The sequence below is a fragment of the Carlito syrichta genome, unplaced genomic scaffold (assembly GCF_000164805.1).
Source record: "Carlito syrichta isolate Samal-C Ts95f unplaced genomic scaffold, Tarsius_syrichta-2.0.1 Scaffold100610, whole genome shotgun sequence".
NCBI classification, from domain to species: domain Eukaryota; kingdom Metazoa; phylum Chordata; class Mammalia; order Primates; family Tarsiidae; genus Carlito; species Carlito syrichta.
The window spans coordinates 28323-52386 of NW_007044706.1; the positions used below are offsets into that span (position 1 = coordinate 28323).

The 24064-nt window shown below is 51.6% G+C and overlaps 1 protein-coding gene across 1 annotated transcript in view; it reads left to right on the forward strand.

Annotated features, from left to right (window-relative positions):
* GPC1 (glypican 1) overlaps window positions 1-12855 on the forward strand; it is a gene marked incomplete at its 5' end in the record, with an annotated part of 38122 nt that extends 25267 nt beyond the window's left edge. The window contains 8 exons of the mRNA XM_008063991.2: window positions 5529-5687; window positions 6682-7073; window positions 7850-8015; window positions 9097-9227; window positions 9341-9460; window positions 9576-9709; window positions 10073-10248; window positions 10683-12855. Of these exons, the coding sequence (XP_008062182.2) occupies window positions 5529-5687; window positions 6682-7073; window positions 7850-8015; window positions 9097-9227; window positions 9341-9460; window positions 9576-9709; window positions 10073-10248; window positions 10683-10915 (1511 nt within the window). The remainder of the gene's footprint in view (window positions 1-5528; window positions 5688-6681; window positions 7074-7849; window positions 8016-9096; window positions 9228-9340; window positions 9461-9575; window positions 9710-10072; window positions 10249-10682) is intronic.
* Window positions 12856-24064: the final 11209 nt, after the last annotated feature.

A 24064-nucleotide genomic window follows, 5' to 3' on the forward strand; every position in this document is an offset into this window, starting at 1 on the left:
CGCGCGGCAGCGCCCACTGCACCAGCGCCCCCTCCTCGCCGCTCCGCTAGCGCTGCCGCGTCTCCAGACCCCTGCGCGCCGGCTCCAGCTCCGCGGCGTGCGTTCTTCGTCCCCGGCTAGCGGCGACCCGCCACCGCTGAGGCTTTGTTCCGCCGCCCGGGCCAGTCTCGTCCTGTCGCCCGCGGGGCAGCTGGATGGCAGGACCTGGGAGGAGGACCCCTTCCACCGAGCTCAGCCTCTCGGTTTGGGGGTCCCAGTGCGTGATGGAGGCTCTTCGGCGACGGAGGGGTTCCTTGGTGACGCTGTCATTTGGGTGAAATGGTGGCAGGGGCTTCAGCAGGCGGTGAGGTTGTGGGGAGAGGGGGAAGCACGGTGGGCGTGAAGGCCGGGGGTCTGGATGCTGGTGATGCTCTTGTAAGGAGGGAGATGCCAGGACACTTCCACCCTGGAGGTGAGGCCGTTCTTTGGGTCAGACAGGTACTCAGGTGCCGCAGGGACTGGTCAGGGACGCAGGCTTCTTGGGGGAGTGGGCGAAGATGAGAAAAAAGGTCCTCTGGAGCCTGGGGGCTGGGAAACCCCAGCCGTTTGCCTAGTGTCTCCCTCCAAGCGGGCTGCTGGACATGCCAGGAGGATCCTGCAAGCCACCCGAGCTGGATGGGTTCTGGGAGCAGTGGGCATGGCAGGCTTTGGGAAGAGTGTTTGGGGCTTAGGGAAAGCCTCCTGACCCCCATGGTCAGCCAAAAAGGCCCGCTGCAGGGTCCAGAACTGAGTAGAGGGGAGAAAGGAGCAGACCTGGGCTTCTCCCTTGCATGCTGTGGAGGCCATGGTGCCTGAACCATCTACACTGCTGTGTTTTAGCACCATGCTGAATTCCAGTGATTTGGGGTGGGGGTCTATTGGCGCAGCACATCTAGGACATGACTGTAAAGGCAGGTTTATCGTCTGCACCTCCTGTGTGAGCTGTGGAAGCTTCTGGATGGCTGGGCTTGGCATGGCGCCATCATCTCTCTGCAGTCTCCTTGGGAGGGCTGCAGGGCCACTGGTCACGGGTGGCTGCCAGGCTGGGTCTGAATAAGTGAAGTCTCTGTCCAGCATCAGAGCTGGTGACTGCTGTCCAGATGGGGGTCTTGGCTAAAGCTTTGGGGTGAGAGTGCTGATGACCATAGGGAAGGCTGCTGGGTAGGGACGCAGCTGTGTCAGCAGGTGGCAGGAGGGTGTGAGTCTAAAAGGAGTTTAAGGAGGAGTCTGGTGGGGGGCTTAATGAGGAGAAGCAGAGTCAAGGAGACAAGTACTTGGTATTTTCACCTGATAATGGTCCTGGGAATTTGGGAGGATTTGGATTTGGGGGTTGGGCCAGGAGGAGAAGCCTCAAAGGGACTGGGATAGGGGACAAACCTGGCATGAAACAAACAACTCCATCTCCCTCCCCCCCCCCAAAAAAAGTCCTGAGAGCACTAGGGGAGGGAAGCATCCCAAAGACTGAGGGAAAGTTCTAGAAGGACAGGGTCAGGGAAGAAAGAAGGAGACAGTCACTGGCCCAGCTGGGGACAGGCCTGGAAACCTTGATTAGAGTAGCCCCAGTGCAGATGGGAGGGGTCAGTGGGAAAGGAGGGTGCTGATGCCTTTTGAGGGTTAGCAAAGGAGGGAGGGGCTGCTGGCAGGCTCACCTCTGAGATGAAAAATGCCTCCTTTAGATTTACTGGAGAAAGGGAAAAACCAGGTGAGTTGGTACTCTCAGAGGAAGAGCTTGGCAGCTCTAGGAAAGAGTGAGAGAAGGACACACAGGGAGTGTTCCCTCCTGGTCTGAGACCTCTCCTTTCTCCAGGTATTGAGCTGAGAGAAGGGGAGCACTTGGGGACAGAGGGGTTTGATCCGACAGCTGGACTTGTTCCTGTTGCTCTCCAGGCAGACAGGCACACCCCACCCCCAGCCGTTCTCCCAGAAGGAGGGCTTGCTTCTCTGGAGGTGCCTTGGGGGCCTTGCAGAACCCACCTCCACCCATCTGATGTCAAGGAACAAGACTCACCTGCAGACCCAGGTCTGTGCTGGGCCAGGGCTGTGCAGAAGAAAGCAGGAGGCTCCTGCCCTTGACTGCCACGTGTCTGACCTGCAGCAGGCCTCAGGGGGCCGCCTCGGCCCAGCTTGCCCGGGGCCCTCAGGCCGGCGTCCGGGCTCTGGCTCCGTGTCTTCACTCCCGTGTTTGTCCGAGGAGGGAGGGAGGGACGGGGGCTGTGCTGGGGCGGCCGGAACAGCGCAGGTCACCGGGCTGGCTGGGCGAGGTGGCCAGGCAGGGCCAGGGGGGCCCAAGGGGACCAAAGGGTGGGGGTGGGGTTTGGCACATAGCTGTGAGCAGGTAGCTGACTGGCCAGGGAGCCCTGCTCAGAACTTGCAGGTGGGGCAGCTCCCATATCTCGTGGGTATTTTGGGCCTCACCTCTCCTTATCTCTCATCAGCTTCTCTCTCCTGCCTGTATGGTGAGGAGTGGGGAGTGAGTCCCCCAGAGACTCCCAAGAGGGCTCATGAGAGAGGAGCACAGTAGGAGGAGTCTTGGGCCTGCCCACCCACTGCCTGAGACCCAGCAAACCCGGCCAGGTGCCCCGTCACAGCAGAGCCCAGGGTATCACCTGGAAGCCCCAGGCTGGCACCTGCTGCCTCCTCTCCCTTGGCACGTTCCCTAGCCCACTGCCTACCCAGCACTCCCATGAGCCCAGCTGTCCCACGTGGATCCTCACACCCTCACTCCAGGTGTTCTCTTGGCCTCTGCTGATGGAAGGGGAGGTGGGAGTGCCTTTGGGCAGCATGGGGTGGGGGAAGCTCAAATCTTCTCTGGTGGTTGCACAGGGCCCTATCACAACCCCATAGGCCCCCCATACCCACCCCTAGAAACACGTGTCCTGTGTCTGCCCAGCCTGGCTGGCTAATGCACTCCCCCCCCTAGAAAACCCTGAGGGGAGGTCCCTGCCTTGAATCTTGCCCCCTGCTGGGGGGAGCCCAGGGTCACATCACATCAGTCAAAAAAGACTGCAGAGTGAAGAATGGTCACTGGTGAAGGTTCTTGGGTTCCAGTCTCCCTGTTTGGAGGCGCCTTTCTACCCACCTGAGAAGGAACAGGACAGACAGGGACTGGAGTGGGAGTTGGGGGAGTGGCTCTTCTCTACCAGGCCTCGAGGGCCTCAGAGCCAGGCTCCATTCTTGCTCCCAGCTGGCTCCCACGAAGCCCCCCTAGCCTAAGACTGCCTCAGACCCCCAACTCCCCCACACAGCAGGCCCCTGAGGCTTCCCGGTGGGTAGGCACAGGTGGGCTTGCTGTTCCCGGCTGTCTGCCTGAGGTCAGCCCTGTTCTGTCCAGCAGCCTGCCTCCAGTGCCTATGGGAGCATCACTCCAGGCCCTGCAGCATGCTGGCATTCACTGGCCACAAAGCCCTGCTCATGGCTGCTTCATGTGGGGCCTGGAATGAGAGCCCCCCAACCCGCTCATGCCAGAACCCCCTGCATCAGAACATTCCAGGACCCCGAGACAGGAAAAGAGGGCAAGAAGGGAACACTTTGCCTGAGACCCCAGAGGGGTCTTGATAAAGCCAGAGGGGTGTTAGTTTGCAGTAGGGGAGGAGCTGTCTGTCCTCTGCCTTCCTTTCCTCCTCCTCATGCTCCGGGTGGGCTCTCCCAGGCCCCTGTAGGCACCTGGGACTCAGTGTGCAGAGGGGCCCATCCTGCAGCCCACCTGAGCCAAAATTCGGCTCCTTTATTCTCTCTACCTGTCTCAACTTCCTCCTTGGATGCTGTACATAGGGGACACAGAAGATCAAGATATTCAGACATAGTCTGACCTGATCATTCCAACAGCTCCTTAGTGTCAATTTGGTCTCTGGATGATTACTCGGCCTTGGATCCCCACCCCTAAGTGACTTCTAGTGGGAAAAGACTTCCTGGACCACAATACTTGGGTCTCAGATTTCAGGGTCCCATCTCCCAGCAGGGCTATACCCCTTCCCACGCTGCTGCCAGCTCCCTCTGGGTCACTTTGAATCCCTACTTCCTCTCCTATCCCATCCCAGGCTGAGGTCGGGCCCATCCTTCCCAGTCTTGGCCTTCCCGCTGACCCCCAGGCAGGAAGGCAAGGGGTAAACGAGTGTAGGATAGGCCACATCCAGCCACCCTGGGCCAGTGTCCACAAGGCTGCCCCTTCAAGCTGTGGCGGGGACTGGGCATCTCACTGGTTCTCAGGCTTCATCCTGGCCACTTGAGGTGTTGGTACTGAGAAATGCTTCTGGAATCCCTGCCAACCCCTCCCTTGACCCCAGCTCCTCTGTCCAAGCCAGGCCCCTGCCTCCAACTCTCCAGTGTGCCTGACCCAGGCTGGCACCAGCTGAAGGCTTCTTCCTCTGAGCCTTAGAGGCAGGAGAAGAGGCCTACAAGAAGTGGTGTGGCCCAGTAGGTGTAGGGGTCTGAATTCAATGACCTGAGACATTCCATCCATGCTGGTATAACTGGGACAAAAGACCTAATCTCTACAAGCCTCAGTTTCTTGGTTTATAAAATGGGGATTGCTGAAGTCTTTACAGACACGGGATTAGCACCTTTTTAAACATGCAGTGTTTCCCGATGCAATGTACATATTCCAGTTCATTAAGTTGCCTGCACCAAACACTGAAGGGCCCCGCAGTGTGCCCTGTCATGCTGTGCCATCTCACTGCAGGCCTCAGTGTTGAGTCAAAGCCCGTCCTCACTCCACATAGGGAGGCAAGGCTGTCTCCGATGGTGCCACCCCTGTAACACTGCCCAGGTTGCCCTAGCAGAACAGCCTGGGACAGGCTACAGAGGGGAGTACTTCACAAGGACACAAGGCATCATAGGGTGTATCCTGCTGGGCGAGTGACTTGGGGTATGGTCAGATGACCCCTGCATGGTTTTGCCTGTCCCCTCATTAGACGTGTGCCTGGGGTCCTGCAGTGCCGCTGCCTCTGGCCAGCCCAGAATCATCCTGGCCAGACATCCCCACTGTTGGTGGGGTCTGCTGTCCTTGCAGTGGGAGCTTGGTGCCTCTGGGGGCTGGTGTGGGAGAGGCCTGGGTTCCTTCCTTTCTCCCCATTCTCAGCCATGGCCTCAGGCAAGGGACACCTGTTGGGCCTAGCAGCCCCTTCCATGTACCACACAGCACACTGTGGCCAATTCTTTACTGGGGTCCCTGGAATGGGTCCTCCTCATGTGCATGGTGGCAGCAAGCTGGGGTGCAGGTCCCTACCCCTGGGGCTTACCTAAGGGGCCTGAGAAGTCAGGGCCATTGCCCTGCAGAGGAAGCCCTGCCTGTCATGTTTAGGGGAGTGGGGGTTTGCAGGGCCCATCAGGGCTGCCCCTGTCTCTGCCTTCACCCAGGGGTGCCCCCAGGCTCTTCAGCCCATGAGGTGTGCCCTGTCCCGGTTGGCACATCCTAGGCCTGTCATCCTCATCCCTCTTCCCAGGAGAGCCTGGGGCCACTGTCCTGGCTCCCATAGCTATCTCCTCTCCCTCACACCAGCCCCTCCCCACAGGTGAGCACCTGCGGATCTGCCCCCAGGGCTACACCTGCTGCACCAGTGAGATGGAGGAGAACCTGGCCAACCGCAGTCGTGCAGAGCTGGAGACCGCACTCCGCGACAGCAGCCGTGCTCTGCAGGCCATGCTGGCTACCCAGCTGCGTGGCTTTGATGGTAAGTGGGAATCTCCTGTGCTCGGGGCTTTGGGGTTCTGGCACAGTGGAAGTTGGGCGTGCAAGGGCCTCACCTGGTGAGGTTGGGTCGATGGGTGGGGATTTGGTATGAGGAAGGTAGGGTGTGGCATGGGGGGTTGTTAAAGGCCCCGCTGGAATTTGAGGGGGTTGCTTTTGTGCAGGAGCCTGAGCAGGGCATATGTGAGCCCTGGAGTGATTGGCAGGGCTCTATGTCCACCCTGGGGTATGCACACCTGATACCAGTGCACATTTGGCAAAAGAGGGCCTGTCATTTCCATCAGAGGGGACCCTCTGCCCTCAAGGTGGCTTCTGTCACTGTCCGAGTTCTCCTGAGCACCTGCAAAGGGATAAGCCTTGCACCTCTGGAGACAGCCTCCCAGACTGTCATCCCTGGGCTCCAGGAGACCTGGAGTCAAAGAGCTCAGCTTGTGGGTGGAGATTGTGGGCTGGGGACAGGGCTGCAGGTGATGGCCCTGCCTAGGGGTGGCCATACCTCAGCTCTTTATAGCCAGGGACAGGAGAAGTTGAATGACCCCTGCAGGCCTCACAGGTCTATACCAACTGCTGTATTGGAGACATTTGCTCCTTAGCCCCTTGCTGGGCTTCGTGTATCTGGGCAGAGAGCGCCTATTCTCTGTCCAAAGCCCAAGTCAGAAACGGCCACTGGAGCCCCAGTCAGAGACCCTGAGGCCACAGAGACCTGAGACCCAAGAGGAGACACCCCCCAACCTGGACCTCTACTCCCCAGACCAGGGAGTTAAGGTCTTGGGGAGCCCCAAGGGTATGCACAGGGCCCGTCTTCCTCTGCAACTTGATGTCTGACTCTGAGGACCATACAAGATATTGTCAGAGCAGTGGGTCTCCCAGGCTAAGCCCTCTGCATGCAGTCTGGCTGCCACAACATTCAGGCTGGTGGGTGGGAAAGCAAAGCGCACCCCCCCCCGAAGGCCTCACACCCCCTCCCCTGTGCACAGACCACTTCCAGCACCTGCTGAACGACTCTGAGCGGGCGCTGCAGGATGCCTTCCCCGGAGCCTTTGGAGAGCTGTACACGCAGAACACCAGGGCCTTCCGGGACCTGTACACAGAGCTGCGCCTCTACTACCGGGGCGCCAACCTGCACCTGGAGGAGACGCTGGCCGAGTTCTGGGCCCGCCTGCTCGAACGTCTCTTCAAGCAGCTGCACCCCCAGCTGCTTCTACCTGACGACTACCTGGACTGCCTGGGCAAGCAGGCAGAGGCACTGCGGCCCTTTGGGGAGGCCCCGCGGGAGCTGCGCCTGCGGGCCACCCGTGCCTTCGTGGCCGCACGCTCCTTTGTGCAGGGCCTAGGAGTGGCCAGCGATGTGGTCCGGAAGGTGGCCCAGGTGTGCACAGCTACCCAGGTCTTAGAAGCCCCTCTGGACCCCCTTGCTCTGCCCCAGCTGCTTCTTGTTTTCCCCAAACTCAGCCCCATGTCCCTAAGCCTCCATGCCAGCCTCCTGGCCTTGGACTCACTGCCTCAGTCTCTCCTGCATCAGCTGCTACCCATGGCCTGCCTACAGCACAGCCACAGACAGACCCGAGCCCTGCTCTGGGCAGGTGGTTCTAGGCTGGTCCACCCACTGCCTATCCCTGGCCAGGCTTGTCCTGGGCAGGATGGGAAGGACCAGAGGGCCTGGGGCTGGATGCTGAGGCTGGCTGTGGTGTTAGGATGGACAGGAGACAGAAAACTGCAACATGCTTGGGCTCTGGCAGGTTGGGACTCCCAAGGCCTTGCACCTGCCAGGCCCTCCTGAGGTGGGTATGAGGGAGGGCGTCAGCTTCAGACCCACACAGCCCTAGGTGTGAATTGCTTCCACCTCTAACTGGGTTGCTTCTCAAGTCACCTCCGAGCCTCAGTTTCCTCATCTGCATGGCAGGTGGGGTTATTCACTCTTCCCTGTGAGCATTAGTAACAACAGTGTGTCCTGTGACCATTGCGATAATTAGAATGAGTGCCACCAGGGGTAGGCCAGATCCCACTGCAGGACAGGGCAGAGCAGACACCTCCTCTCATGTCCATCCAGAGCCCTCCACACCAGGCTTCTTTAAGGAGCTGGGCAGGGGTCCATAGGTACCTCCTGCGATTTGGCGCTGGGCTCAGGCTGCCTTCACTCTACAGGTGCCCCTGGGCCCAGAGTGCTCACGGGCTGTTATGAAGCTGGTCTACTGTGCCCACTGCCTGGGGGTCCCTGGCGCCCGGCCCTGCCCCGACTATTGCCGAAACGTGCTCAAGGGCTGCCTCGCCAACCAGGCCGACCTGGATGCTGAGTGGAGGAACCTCCTGGGTGAGCTCCCCTGCCAGAGTATCCCAGACCCATTCTCCGGAGAACCAGCTGGTATCCGGGAATGCAGTGGTCCTTGGCTTAGGGCTTGGACTCTGAGCAGGGCTGGATCTGGGTAGAGCTGTGGGGTCGAGGGATAAGGATGCCCTTTGAATGTCCCAAGTAGTGTATGACTTAGGCAAGCTGCCCAGGCGGGGGGCCTGTGGGGTCATAGCTTCCTGTCACTGAGGGAGTGCCGTAACATGCATGCCAACATGTGTGTGACACATGGTGGGCCAACACATGCATGAGCTAACATATGTGTACTGACACGTGACAGGCCAGCACATGTGAGCTGGCATGTGTACATGCTGACACACAGTGGGCAGCACATACCAACATGGTGTGCTTTCATGTTCATGTGCTGATGTGAGGTAGGCTGTCATGCATATATGCTGATGCACGTATGCTAATGTGTCCATACTTATCAGCACATATCAACTGGCATGTGCATGTGCTGACGTGAGGTGGATCAGCATCCTTATATGCCAACATGAATGTGCTAGCATGTACATGTGCTGACCTGGGTCCAACACATATGTGCTAATGTGCATGTGATGGCATGGTGGGAGCCAACAGGAAAACTTCCCAAAATGTGTAAGTTTTACATGTGCATTGTTGGCTGTGCATACATGCAACACACAGAAGCTAATCTGTACATGCATGGCATGAGGTGAGCCAATATGCATATGCTCCAGCTCACATGGGCTAATGTGCACATGAGTAATCTGGGGTAGGTTAGCATGGGTACATATCAACACCTGCATGAGACAGTATGGACATACATGGAGACGAGGTGTGCCAGCAAGCATGCAAAATGTCCTCCATGTATGTTCATGTTAGCCTGTGCCTGTGGACACACATTAACACATTTGGGTGTGGACTATGCTGACAAATGCACATGTCCTGCACATGTGATCATAAGCAAGGCCAACCTGGGTGTGTGTTCACCAGTCTCCCATGACCTATGCCATCAAGACTGTGCTCTATCCACATGCACACATGGTGACGTGTGTGTGTGTGCATGTGTTAATGCCTGTGCCAGACTCCATGGTGCTCATCACCGACAAGTTCTGGGGTGCATCAGGTGTGGAGAGTGTCATCGGCAGCGTGCACACGTGGCTGGCAGAGGCCATCAATGCCCTCCAGGACAACAGGGACACACTCACAGCCAAGGTGCGGATGGAAGGGTGTGGTGAGCACAGGGTGGGGGAGAGGTTCCAGATATGGGTCTGTCTGGGCCTGAGGGGCCCCGCTGCCCCTTCAGGAACCCTGCCATGTCTCCCCAGGTCATCCAGGGCTGTGGGAATCCCAAGGTCAACCCTCAAGGCTCTGGACCTGAGGAGAAGCGGCGTCGGGGCAAGCTGACACTGCAGGAGAGGCCACCCACAGGCACGCTGGAGAAGCTGGTGAGTGGCCCCTCCACCAGCCCTTGGCTGTGGCCATGCCCTGGGCATGGGAGAGGGCAGACAGATAGGGGCAGTCTGGCCCTAGCAGCCCAGTGGCCTGACTGCTGTCTGGCAGGTGTCTGAGGCCAAGGCCCAGCTCCGTGACGTCCAGGACTTCTGGATCAGCCTTCCAGGGACGCTGTGTAGTGAGAAGATGGCCCTAAGCACCGCCAGTGATGACCGTTGCTGGAATGGGATGGCCAGGGGCCGGTAGGTGCACATCTGGCTGGCTGTAGCCCTCCCTCCCATGGGGTCTCCACTAGGGTGTGCTTGGCTTAGGTACCAAATGCTGTGTGCATGGGACCACATCCTGCACGTGATGCACAGCAGGACTTGGAAACTGGGATGGAAGGAAATGCCCCCCATGCCAGTGCCACACCCCCATGCCAGCTCCCTGCAGCATGCATCTCCCTCAAGGGGTCAAGGCCCCAATCCTGTGAGCCTGAGTGGACTCCTGGCAGCTCCTGGAGGCCCATGGGCATCTTGATCCTGGGGGTAGGGATGTCCTACTAGGGCAGTGTCCTTTCACAGGAGCTGACCCAGTGACCTGGGGTCTTCCTACCTTGCCCCCAGGTACCTCCCTGAAGTAATGGGCGATGGCCTGGCCAACCAGATCAACAACCCTGAGGTGGAGGTAGACATCACCAAGCCAGACATGACCATCCGGCAGCAGATCATGCAACTGAAGATCATGACCAACCGGCTGCGCAGTGCCTACAATGGCAACGATGTGGACTTCCAGGATGCCAGTAAGGATAGGCCCTGGGGAGGGACTGAGAGCTGTGAGGGCTCCCACAGGGGTGTGATGGCCCCATCCAGAAGAGGAAAGATGCAGGGGCACCTTCCAGGTTCTCCCACCCTGGGCACGCGTAGCCCCTATGCCCCCACAGTGGCTCTGGGAGCACTGCTGCTGCCCAGGTGTAGACACCAAGCCCCCTTCGTCCCTGCAGCACAATCGAGGCCTGGCCAGGATGTCCATCCAGCCTTAGCTCAGGTGGGGACCATGAAGGCAGACCCAGGGAGTGAGTCTCTCCAGGCCTCACACTAGGTCAGGCTGCTGGGGTCAGGGCTTTCACATATCAAGGACATTGGGGCCACACAACATGTGGGGACTTCATGGAGGGATGCTGCACTTGGATCCTCGGGTGAGGACGGGTCTGCTGGAGCCTCCTCTCCTTCCCAGGCGACGACGGTAGTGGTTCAGGCAGCGGCGATGGCTGCCCAGATGACCTCTGTGGCCGGAGGGTCAGCAAGAAGAGCTCCAGCTCTCGGACACCCTTGACTCACGCCCTCCCCGGTCTGTCTGAACGGGAGGGGCAGAAGACTTCAGCCGCCAGCCACCCCCAGCTCTGCACCATCCTTCTGCCGCTCCTTCTCACCCCAGCCCTCGCAGTCATCAGGCCCCGGTGGCGGTAACTGCCCCGTTCCCCAGGGACTGAGGCTGAGGACTATCTTTGCCAAAACACAAAACAGATGATATTTAATGCCCTTTGGCCTAGAGAGGCCAGGGGCGGGACAGGGAGAGACAACAGCAGTGTGTGGGGCAGGGTGTGCCGGGTTCCTGGCCCCCAGGCCTAGCCTCACCTGCCTTCCTGGCTTTTAATTTTGTATGAGGTCCTCAGGTCAGCTGGGAGCCAGTGTCCCCAAAAGCCATGTATTTCAGGGACCTCAGGGGCTGTCCACCTCCTATCCCCAAGCCCCCTGCACCACTGCAGAAGCAGCCCCCACCAAGGTCTGCGGAGGAGGCACTGTTAGAAATGTCCTGCTGGAGACTGTGAGCGAGCCTGTGCCTTCCTCTCCTGCCTCCTCCTGCTGGGGACTCGCCACAGACCCAACCAGCTGGGACCTCGGAAAGCGAGGCTTACCCCTCAGTCCCCCTGAAGCCCTGCAAGGGCCATTGGGGTGTCCACCGTCCAGGGTCTTGCGGAGCCTTTGAGATTATGCATGACACCTTCCAACTCAGCAAGGGCTCCAAAGCCAGGGCCCCAACCCTCCCTTTGCCACTGAGGGGCCCCCACATTGGGTGAGAGCCTATCTGCAAGATTGGCCCTGAGAAGACACCGTTGCTGATAGTGCATCTAGACTTTGTCCTCCAAAAAGCCTGCTGTGAGGGCTCCCTCGATGCACAGCCAAGGGGCAATTGACCACACCTGCGCTCTCACTATCGTGCTTTTGTTGTTGATACTGTCCCCAACCCCAGGGAAGCAGTGTGGGCCCTCTACAGATGTGGCCTGTCCCTTTGCATATGGGGCTCATAGAGCAAGCCTTGCTTGGATACAGGCCTGCATGAAAACCCCCAAATGCTGAAGTGCAGCCTGGACCCTCCTGCCTCCACCCCACCCAGACCAGGAGCCAGGTTCCAGCTCCAGGTGATACAGGCCAGGGCTTGAGTGACCCATGGCTATCACCTGGCTACAGGGGTGCTGGATGGCTGGTAAGGCCTGGCACTGCAGACAGGGATGCCTGGGTCCCTTCCTGACCCTGGCCAGCTGCAGGGGGCAGGGGAGGGGGATGTTGACAGTTAAGGGCTTTTCCAGGCGTACATACATTTACTGACACTTCTTGTTCACTGAGAGATACTATCTCAACTCCTCCCAAATAGCTTTGGAGGGACCCGGGCCCACCTTGGACCCTGGCAAACTGCTGTGGCCCAGGATGTGCGTGCTCCCTGCTCATTAAGACTGTCAAGGCCTCTCCCCCAGGCCTGGGCAGGCGCTCCCTCCTCTGCCCTAGCTGCCTCAAGGCCCTGGGAAGGGGATGGCATCCTACTAGGAAGGGGTCCTAAGAGGGAGAGGAGGACACCAAGGGTCTGGGGAATGCTGAGCCCCCTTAGCTGGGGACAGCTGTCCTGGCCCACATGGACCCTGAGAAGGCCGCTTAGCACTGCTTTGCTTTTTGTCACTGGGATGGAGAGGCCACCCACCAGCACAGTGGCCCGAGGTCTCTGATTTCTGGCCAGGTCCCCTGGCTCCTGTCCTCTGGATCCTGACCTTGGACATCTTGGTCCAGGCCCCCTTGCCTGTGCACCCCCTAGGTGGCTCCTCACAGGCAGGCCCAACCCATAGTAGCTCTCCCAGGGCAGGAGTGGGCTAGGAGCTCTTGTGCAGGGACCCCAGGTACCAGGACAGCAGCATTCCTGCTGCACTTGATGACCCAGGGTCGGTGCTCTGGCCCCCACCCTACACACGTCTCTGGAAGGGGCAGCCCTGAGAGGTCACTGGTCAGGACAGTGGCCAAGCCTGCTGTGCCCTTCTTCACGAGGTCCCCCCACCACTCAGTGTCAGCGGATGACGTGTGTTATTTGAGTCCTTGTATGAATAAAAGGCTGGAGACCTACAGAGACGAGACCTCATGGAGCTGCTGTGGTCCTGCCTCTTGCAAGGCCCCAGTGGAGGCCATGTATGTGTGCCTGTGTATGCATGTGCGTGTGTGTGTGTATAAGTATGCACATTTGACTGGTAAATTGTAGTTACTTAAGGAATTTTGGGAACCAGGAAAGATGTTTTGTTGAGGTAAAGGGGCCAAAGACTCCAAGTGTGTGCCCAGGGCTATGCAAAACAGGGTGTGACTTAGGGAACATTGGAAGAGGGGAGTGACCCCAACACTGCCACGTGCAGGATCCCATCAACCCATCTGCATCCTGGCAGACTCAAGTCTGTCTTAAACGGAACACCTTACTTGGTGTGAGAAGGAAGAAGCCAAGGCATAGAGACCCCAGATGACCTCTGGCAGCCCTGCCTATCCCCGGCTTCCCACCCTTACTCTGGACATATAACACCCAGATCCTCTAAACCCAGGAAGGTTCTGGGTCCTTCCAGGTGGCCTCAGATATGCTTAGGAGGCCAGAGCAAGGGAACCAGCATTGTCCTCAGGCCAGGCCAGGCAGGATATCCTGATAGACCAGCCTATCCCCAGCCACCCTGTGCCCCCAGGAGGAGGGTCTAGCATAATCCTTAAGGGGGTCCCTGGTACTGTGGAGTCACACTATGCTGGGGTGCCAGGCTCCCTGGCAGAGGCTGAGAAGCCCACACTGCGGCACTCACAGAAGCACCCACTCCCCTGGGCATAGCTTGAGAAGCTACTTTATTGGAAGTTGCAGCCCACACCCATCTGCCTGGCAGCATTTAACAGTTTCTATCACCTGAGACCTAGGAACACTGAGGCTCCCCAGTGACTGGGACCTCCTGGCCCCTTGTGATCATGAGAGCACATAGGGGCAGATGGCACCCCAGGAGGAAGACAAGCCTCCACCCAGCCCTGTGCGGCCTCCCCCAGGACACCTGCAGTGGCCAGGCCCCTGATGGTGACTGTCATCACCCACCTGCGCCTCCACAGTCCCAAGAAAGCCCCAGTGCCTGGTAGCCCAGCTCCTCCCCTGGGAGATGAGGGTGGGGTAACATCCTCTCCCTGGGCAGGCTAGAGACACAGATGCTTATTGGTGACTGTTGGTGAAATAGACACGTTTCAACCGGCCCAGCAGGGCCTCTGGCTTCTGAGTCATCACCTTGTCCAGTTGCTTCGAGTGCTTCTGCACATCCTTCTTAAACAAACACACCTTACCTGTGAAGGAAAAGAGGACATAGGTGAAAGAGAGAGAGAGACACTCAGTACAGGACAGCCAGCAGGCCAGGAGCAGTTGGACAAGGGACGCATTCTGGCTGGTCTCATAGCCCTGCCCTTGGAGCATGCACCCTGCCTCCCCTTAGGCCACCCCTGAGCTCCCAAATCCTGTCTGCCCTGGTGCTGCCTCAGGAGGCTGTCTGGGTGAGGCCCCTTCTTGCCATCATTGGATCTCAGACCCTGTTCACTCCCACGGGGAATTCGGGAAGCCACAGATATTCTGACCCAGCCACACTGACAGGGAGAGAGCTGCTTCTCAATAAGCCTCCCTTGAGTGTCCCAGCCCAGCAGCAGCGGTGGTCCCAGCGACCCACAGCACCTGTGGGTGTCTGCAACACATGTACACACCCATACACACATGCACATTCTCCAATACACACATGCGCAGTACACACACATTCAGACACACCCATGGGTGTGCACACACACACTGATTCCCTCCAGGTGATCCTAAGTGTCCCTTTACCTGGGGACAAGGCCCTCTGTCAAGAAACACCATTTGTAATCCAAGTGCTCCCTTGGGTCTAGGGTGGAAGATTGATTCCCAACTCCATGTCTACCTTCCTCTAAACCACTACTGAAATCACAAAAGGATCACAACCAGGGCATCTGTCTCCCCACTGGAAATGGAAGACATGTGGCAAGGGCACATGGAAGAGCCATCAAAGAAGGGGAAGGTGACAGGACTACACTGAGAAACCCCAGCAACAAGGCCACTGCAGCTGGCTTGAGGGTGAGCCAGGGATAGTGACACCTACAGGCTTCACCAAGACATCAGGGCTGTGTGATGAGGAGCTGGGGGCAGTCACGGCCCAGGAGGCTGTCCCTCTGTGCACAGGGGCCCGTCCCAGATGAGAACAACCCACAAAGTGAAACTTCAGTGGCTGTAAGGATTTCCCTGCTTTTGTGTAGCCTGAAAGGGTGAACAGTTTCTAGCAAAAGACCCATTTTTATACCCCATCTGGGAGAGCACAAAAATGAGCCCAGCAAAAAACTTCTAGGAGATCTCAAGATACACAGCGACGACCTGGGGAGTCAGACCAACTGTCCTGATGTGGGAATTACAAAAACCAGAAGGAAACACTGGGAAATGTCTAATTTGAAAAGGTTACAGCAACACAGTTAGAATCCACTAAAATAACCCCCTTTCCTCTCAAATATCGAAATGCTGGGCAAAATCAGTTTCACAAAGTCAATAACCTGTTGTCATAGAAAAACTAAAAACCCCATTGCTGAAAAGAAAAATCAAATTAGAGGCTGCAATGAATCAGGGAGTGGAGGTGGTGTGTCAGGCAGAAATGTCCTCTCAGGGTCGAGGCTTGGGAGTGATGGGTGCACACAGGGAGGAGATGGGGGCTGGGATCTGGGACTGAAACTCTGGGTGGTCTGGAAACCTCAAAGAAACAAAAAGGTTATCCCTACCACCAGGGAGTGGCCAAGAAAGCGTATGCCGCCCTGAGGTCTGTGCCAAAAAATAACTCCCCTCCCCACCCTGCCAAAGGATCAGTGGTTGACCCAAAAAAAAAAAAAGAGCAAATACAAAAGTACCTGGAGGGGTTCATCCACAGTGAGGCAGTATGAGATTTCCTCAGAGAAATCACAAAGCCCCAGAGATGAGGGCTCAAATTTTAAAAATGTACTAAGCCCAAAAAAGGAAAAATCACCAGAGCCAGCACCCTGAGAACTTTAGATAATACAGCAAGCTAGAATGGTCTGTAAAAAGTGTTTTGTGCTATCAAAGAGAAAAAAGGGAGGGGCAGAAATCATAGGTTAGCACAAATCTATTTTTAAAAGACTCAAGAAAAATATAAGGAGATTGGGAGGATCACCAAGTGAAGGTAATTGTCAGTAAGGTGGCAAAATAGAAGCCCCACCACCACTTGTATGCACTCATAGTGACAAGAGTTTGGCAGCCATCCACAAACAAAAGTGCCTTTGTGGGAGCCTTGAGACTCAGGTAGGAGGCTGCAAAATCCTAATGGAGCCCAGGGTTGAGGACGCTGTTGTGAGAGAGCAGGCTTACGAGCAGGTGGCAGGCTTGCTAACTGCGGTCCAGGCTACGGATCCAGAAATATACTCATTCCGCTATGGACTTAGCTATAGCCCTGTGTGGCCTTGATCCTGTCACCAGAACTATCTGCCCATGGACTTCCTGAAAGACACACTAGTCCATGCCTCCGGAGGCAGTTTTGCTAACCTTGGTCCCATTATAGATCCTGAAATAGCCCTGTAACTCAGCTCCAGCACCCCACCCCACCCCACCCCCCACCCCACAGTATGAAAGCAGACTTGCCTTCACAGGGACCTACTAGGATACACTTATCTCTGAGCCCAGAGGCAGGTCAGCCAACTTCAATCCCACTGCAGATCTTGAAGCAGCCCTGAACTGACTCTACCCCTTCCCAGCCACAGACTAGAAGCAGTCCTGACCACCCAGGAAGCACTGGGAGACAGGTCCATCTGCACCCCAAGAGGCAAGCCTACCAATCTAAGTCTGACTGCAGATCCTGAAAGAGCTTTATGATCCAGTTCTAGCCCCACTCAGTAATGGTCTGAAGGCAATCCTGCCCACCTAAGAACCTGACATGAGGCATGCCTATCTGTGCCCCAGAGGCAGATATGCAGACCTTCATCTCAGCTGTGAACCCTGAAGCAGCCCTGTGACTTGGTTTCATCCCTCTTAGCATAGTCTGGGGCCAGTGACTGAGTGCACCCTTGTCCCAGAGCCAAACCTACTGCTCAAAGTGTTAGAGGCAGTCTAGTCTACCCAGGGACCATGCATGATCCATGCCTGCCCAAGACCCTAAGGCCCACCAACTGCAAATCCCACTGTGGACCCAGCAGCAACCATGTGACCCACTCAACTGTAATCCTCAGGCATTCCCTCCAGCCCAGGAACCCAACAGAAGATCTTTACCATTCGAAATCAGTCTGTAAAGAATGAAAGAGGTGGGCTGGACACAGTGGCTCAAGCCTATAATCCCAGCACTCTGGGAGGCTGAGGCAAGAGGATTGTCTAAGCCCAGGGGTTTAAGACCAACCCGGGCAACTGGTGAGAACTCATCTCTACAATAAATCAAACAATTAGCCAGGCATGGTAGCATGCATCTGTAGTTCCAGTTACTTGGATGGCTGAGGCAGAAAGATCGCCTGAGCCCAGCAGGTCGATGCTGGGGTGGCCATGAATGTACCACTGCACTCCAGCCTGGGCAACAGAGTGAAACTCCAACTCAAAAAAAAAAAAAGAATGAAAGAGGTGTTTGCTCCTTCAAATGCAGACACCAATGCAAGCCCACATGGATAAAGAATCAGCAAACATGACACCACCAACATAAACTAATAAAGCTCTAGTAAGAGATCCTAAAGAAATGAAGATCTATAAATTACCTGACAATTCAGAATAATCACCTTTCAGAAGAAACAATAAGATGCAAGATAACACCGACAAACAAACAAAATAAGAAAAACAATACATAAATAAAATGTAAAGTTTAATAAAGAAATAGAAACCATAAAAAAGAACCAAAAAAATCCTAAAGTTGAAGAATACAGTGACAAAACTGAAACATTTAATAGACAGATTCAACAGACTTGATCATATAGAAGAATAAGCAAACTTGAAGACAGATTATTTAAAATTAGCCAATCAGAGGAACAATAAAGAAAAAAATGAAAAAAGAGTGAAGAAATCATAAGGGACCTATGGACACCACCAGGCAAATAAATATATAAATTATGAAAGTTCCAAAAGGAGAAGAGAAAAACAGAGGAGCAGAAAGTTTATTTAAAGAAATAATGGCTGAAGACTTCCTAAATTTTGGAATGGATATGGATATCCAAATTCATTAAACTCAAAGATTCTAAACAGAATCAATGCAAAGAAGAATATCCTGAGAAACATTATAATCAAACTCTCAAAAGTCTATGGCAAAGAATCTTGAAAGCAGCAAAAGAGACTTGTCACATACAAGGGAACCCGTAAGGCTATCAGTGGACTTCTCAGCAGAAAACTGGCAGTTCAGAAGGGAGTTGGATGCTATATTCAAAGTGCTAAAAGAAAAAAACTGCCAACTAAGAATATTACAGCTGAAAAGTGCCATTCAGAAATGAATGAGAGATAATGATATTCCCAGACATTAAAAGCTGATGGAATTCATCACCACTATAAAAAGTGAAGCAGAGTCCTTTGAGTTGAACGAAAAGATTCTAACCACATGAAAACATATGAAACTAGCCGGGCTCGGTGGCTCAGCCTGTAATCCGTGCCTTTGGGAGGCTGAGGTAAGTGGATTGCCTGAGCCTGCGGGTTCGAGACCCACCTGGGCAACTTGGTGAGACCTCATCTCTACAATAAATCAAAAACTAGCCGGGCATGGTAGTGCATGCCTGTAGTTCCAGTTACTTGGAAGGCTGAGGCGGAAGGATCACTGGAGCCCAGCAGGTTGAGGCTGTGGTGGCCGGGAGCGGCCACTGCACTCCAGCCTGGGCGACAGAGTGAGTCTTCAACTCAAAAAAAAAAAAAAAGAAAGAAAACATATGAAACTATAAAGCTCACTGGTAAAAGTAAATATAGACCCAAATTCAGAATACTCTAATATTTTTATGATAATGTACATCACTTTTAACTCCAGAATAAAAAATCAAAAGACAAGAGTATTAAGAATAACTATATATATAAAACTATACCTTTATATAGATAAAACTATAGCTTCAATACTCTTTAATAAATATTAAATCTATGAAGATGTAAAGTGAGACATCAATAGCATAAAATGGGGAGGGAGAAGAAAAAATGTATGCATTTTGAAGTTAAGTTGTAACTTAAAGTAAAATTTTATAAATGTAAGATGTTTTATGTTATTTATTTATTTATTATTAACAAATGTAACCCTCATGGTAAGAAAAGAATCTCTAGTAGATACACAAAAGACAAAGTGAAAAGAATGAAAGCATACCACTACAAAAATCAACAAATTACTAAATAAGACATAAAGAGAGGAAAAAAGTAAGAAAGGAATTACACAACTGTCAGAAAACAACAAAACAGCAATATAAGTTCTTACCTAGCAATGATTATCTTAACTATAAATGAATTAAATTCTCCACTCAAAAGGCATCGAGATTTTAAAAATGAGATCCAAGTATATGCTGCCTACAAGAGACTTAATTCAGCTTTAAAGATACACATAAGCTGAAAGAGGAGACATTACAGCTGATACCACAGAAATGCAAAGAATCATAATGGATTACTGTCAACAATTTTATGTCAATAAATTGGGTAACCTATAAGAAATGAATAATCTATCAAGACTGAATCATGAACAAAAAGAAAACCTGACTAGACCAATAGCAAGTAAAGAGATTGAGTCAGTAATCAAAAACATCCAACAAAGGAGATCCTCCCAGGCCAGAGGACTTCATGGAAAAATTCTACAAATCATGTAAAGAATTACCATCAATGTTTCTTACAAAAAAGTGAAGAGAAAAGAACACTACCAAACTCATTCTACAAGGCCAGCAGTACCCTCATACCAAAGTCACACAAGGACAATACAAGAAAAGAAATTACAGGCAAATATCCCTGGAGAATACAGATGTAAATATTCACAATAAAATACTAACAAGCTGAATTCAATCCATTAAAAGTATCATACATCAGGATCAAGTGAGATTTATCTCTGGTATACAACATATGAAATTTGTGAGTGTGATACACCATAGTAACAGAATGAAAGATAACCACATGGTCATCTCAATTGAATTCAGAAAAAGTACTCGACAAAATTCAACATCCAGTTGTGATAGAAACTCAGCAAATTAGGTGTAAAAAGAACATACCTCAACATGATAAAGGTCACATATAACAAGCCCACAGCTAACATACTCTAGAAGAAAACTGAGTTCCACTAAGATCAGGAACAAGACAAGGTGCCCACACACCATTTCTATTCAACATGTTACTGGAAGTCCTTGTCAGAACGATTAGGCATGAAAAAGAAATAAAAGGCAACCTCATCAGAAATGAAGAAGTTAAACTGTCTCTGTTTGTAGATGACATGATATTATATATACAAAATTCAAAAGTGTCCACAAAAAAATGATCAGAATAAACAAATTTAGTTAAGTTGTAGGATACAAAATCAACATACAAAAATTAGTTATATTTTTATACACTAACAGTGAGCTATATGAAAATTTTTAAAAGCAATCCCATTTACAATAGCATAAAAAGAATAAAATAGGAATAAATTTAACTAAGGAGGTGAAAGTTCTATACACTGAAAACTATAAAATATTGGTGACAGAAAGTATAGAAGGTACAAATAGATGGAAAGATATCTCATTTCATGGATTGAAGAACTAATACTGTTAAAATGCCCATACTACCCAAAACAATCTACAGAGTCAATGCAATCCCTATCAAAATTCCTATGTCATTTTTCACAGAAATAGAAAAAACAGGCTGGGCATGGTGATTTATGCCTATAATCCCAGCACTTTGGGAGATGGAGGTGAAAGGATTGCCAGAGCCCCGGGATTCAAGACCAGCCTGGGCAACTTAGCAAGATCTCATCTCTACAATATATCAAAGAAATTAGCTTGGCACGATGGTGCACACCGGTGGTTTCAGCTACTTGAAAGGCTGAGGTGGAAGGATCGCCTGGGCCCAGCAGGTCAAGGCTGCGGTGGCCATGAGCATGTGACAGAGTGAGACTCCAACTAAAAAAAAAAAAAATAGAAAAACAATCTTAAAATTTGTGTCAAATCACAAGACTCTGAATAAACAAAGCAATTTTGTAAAGGAAGAACAAATCTGGAGATATCTCACTTCTTGTCTCAAACTATATTACAAAGCTGTAGTAATCAAAACAGGATATACTGTCACAAAACAGATTCACAGACCAACGGACTAGAGTAGAGGAGCCCAGAAATAAACATTCATACATGTACAATCAACTAATTGTTGACAAGGAGGCCAAAAATACACAATGAAGAAAGGAGTCTTTTTAACAAATGGTGCTTGCAAAATTGGATATCCACATGCAAAAGAATGAGCTTGGACCCTTAAATATACAAAATTAAACTTGAATAGGTTAAAGAATTAAATGTAAGACCTGAAATTGTAAAATTTCTAGAACAAAACATAGGGGAAATGCATCTTGACACTTGTCTTGGCAATTTTTTAGATATGACATCTAAAAATAAAAGCAAAAATAAAAAGTGGGACTACATTAAACTATAAAGTGCCTGCACAGCAAACAATCAACAAAATGAAAGTCAATCTACAGAATGGAAGAAAATCTTCGCAAACTATATGATATGATTCAGACATTTTCCCTCCAAATCTCATGTTGAAATGTGATCCCCAGTGTTGGAGGTGGGGTCTAGTGGGAGGTGTTTGGGTCATGGGGATGAATCCTGCATGAATGGCTTGGTACCATTCCCTTGGTGATAGGTGAGTTCCAGCTCTCTTCATTCACACAAGAGCTGGTTGTTTAAAAAGAGCTTGGCATTTCTGGCAAGATGGAGATGGGACAGGTTGGACTGTGAGAGTCTCCACAAAAGTGAGTGTCAATAAAGAATCTCTGCATGACTGGGTGTTTGTCGGTAGGTGAGTGAAAGTCTGTCCGAGGGGAAACTGGGGTTCATAAACCTCCTCTGGAGGTGACTGTAACCACCCCCCACCTCCCTGAGATTGGAGCCACTGGCTTGCAGGATCATCTGCTGTTCTCAGGTCTCTCCTGAGAAAAGCCTGCCAAATACAGCTGATTCTCATCTCTGGTGCCGGCCCATATCTTCACCTGTAACAGCAAAGTGGTTGGAGCCCTGGATCCATGTAGAGAGAAGATCGGGGAGAGCTAGAGAGGAGCCCTGCCACCAGTGAGGAAGTGCCAACTGAGTCATTTTCTCTGTCTTGGGACCATGCAGAAACCATGCATTGCCCTGCCCAGCTCCACCCAGCCTCCAACTTGGGACTTAGAAGTAATCTCATCAAACTTGTAGAGACAGAAGCCTCTCCCCAACACTAGATCAGACACAGACACGTCAGATCTGAGTGAAAGACTTGACAGGTAGCCAGGTGAGTCCAGATCTGATCCACCCTCCTCCCACAGTAGTCTGTGGGGCATCTGACTCATGCTGAGAGCAACCCTATCAGCCTGGGCTGAGAGCAGAGGGGAAGATCTGAAGATCAGAGCTGAAAGGAAGTTGGACTTACAGGAATGACCTCAGAGCAAGCTTTGTTTTTTGTTTGTTTGTCTGTTTTGCTCATTTTTTGTTTGTTTGTTTTTGTTTTCTTTTTCTCTCTCTCTCTTTCTGTTTTAATTGTGTTTTTGTACTTGCTTTGTTTCTGTTATTTTATTGCTGTTTTTTAGCCTTCATGTTTGTGTATAGGTATTTTTGGAGGAAGAGTATATCAATAGGGGGGTTTTGTCAGTTTGTGTGTTTGTATGATTGTCTGTATGTTTTAGTTTTTAAAAATATTTTCTGTCTTTGTGTCACTTTTCATTTATTATTTGGTACATCTGTCTGTTTTCCCTCTTATTCTTCTCTTTCCTCACCTTCCCCTCATCCTCCTCCTTCCTTTTTCCATCCTTTTCCTTTTTCTTACATCATTATGCTTTCAGGGAGCAAACCTATACCTCCACTGCATGGACAGATTGTAAAGAAGTGGGAAGTGGGTTTCAGGGGTCCCACACACCTGTCAGCAGATACTGGGATCTGCAGATAGATTCTGAATCACAGCTCTCCCCTCAATTAAATCTCAAAACTGCAAAAATACAGCCCCCAACCCACAGTCCAGCTTCAGAATTGAGCAAGGCCAGAGAATCCACATAAGGAAGAATAGGAGGTTGAGCAAACAGAAGTAAAAGCTACCCCCCAATCCCTGAACAACAGAATTAAAGAAGATGTAAAAAAGGCAGGGGAGGAAAATCCACACAAATGAATAAAAACCAAAAGAAGAATATGGGTCTCACACAGACCCCTGGGAGGTCAGACACTGAGAACATAGACTTCGGAATGCAAATGATGAAGAACCCCAGAATGACTGATCTCAAACCACAAACCCAGACATCAAGACATTAATAGGGAGAATAAATAGAATTGAGGAAAGACAAGAGGAAAGAATAAAGGAGTTGATAACTGAGGTAACAGCAGTAAAGAATACAGTGAACAAAATAAATAACAAACTGATAAGCATGGAAAGCAGAATTAGTCAAGCAGAAGAATCTCAGAGCTTGAGGACCAAAATATAGAACTAACCCAAACTGTCAAAAACATAGAAAAGAAGCTTTAAAAGAGAGAAAAAAACCTTCAAGAGATAAGTGATTATTTCAAGAGGCCAAACTTAAGATTAATTGGAATTCTAGAGGCAGATAGAAAGACAGAGACTACTCTGAAATTAACCAAGAAAACTTTCCTCATCTCATCAGTGACGTGACCATTCAAACACAAGAGATTCAGAGAACCACTGCAATATGACAAATGAGTAGACCAACTCCTAGACACATAGTAATTTGCCTGCACAAAGTAGGCATAAAAGAAAAAATCCTAAAGGCAGCAAGAGAAAACAGTCAGCCTAACTACTGGAGAAGACCAATTAAAATAGCAGCAGATTATCTACAAAAACATTTCAGGCTAGGAGAGCTTCAAAGTTCTCAAAGATAAACAATTTCAACCAAGAATAACCTAAGCTAACCCAAGCTTAGCTTCATCAGTGATGGAGAATTTAAATCTTTCCCAGATATTCAATCCCTAAGAGCTTATGCTGCCTCCAGACCAGTTCTACAAGAAACACTTAAGAATGTATTAAACACAGAGAAAGTAAAATAAGAATGACAATGCCCTTCACAACAATGTGGGGAAAAGACTGAAAACACACAAGTCAACCCAAAAAATCAAAAGAAAGGCAAACAAACAGCAACAACAACAAACTCTATAAGA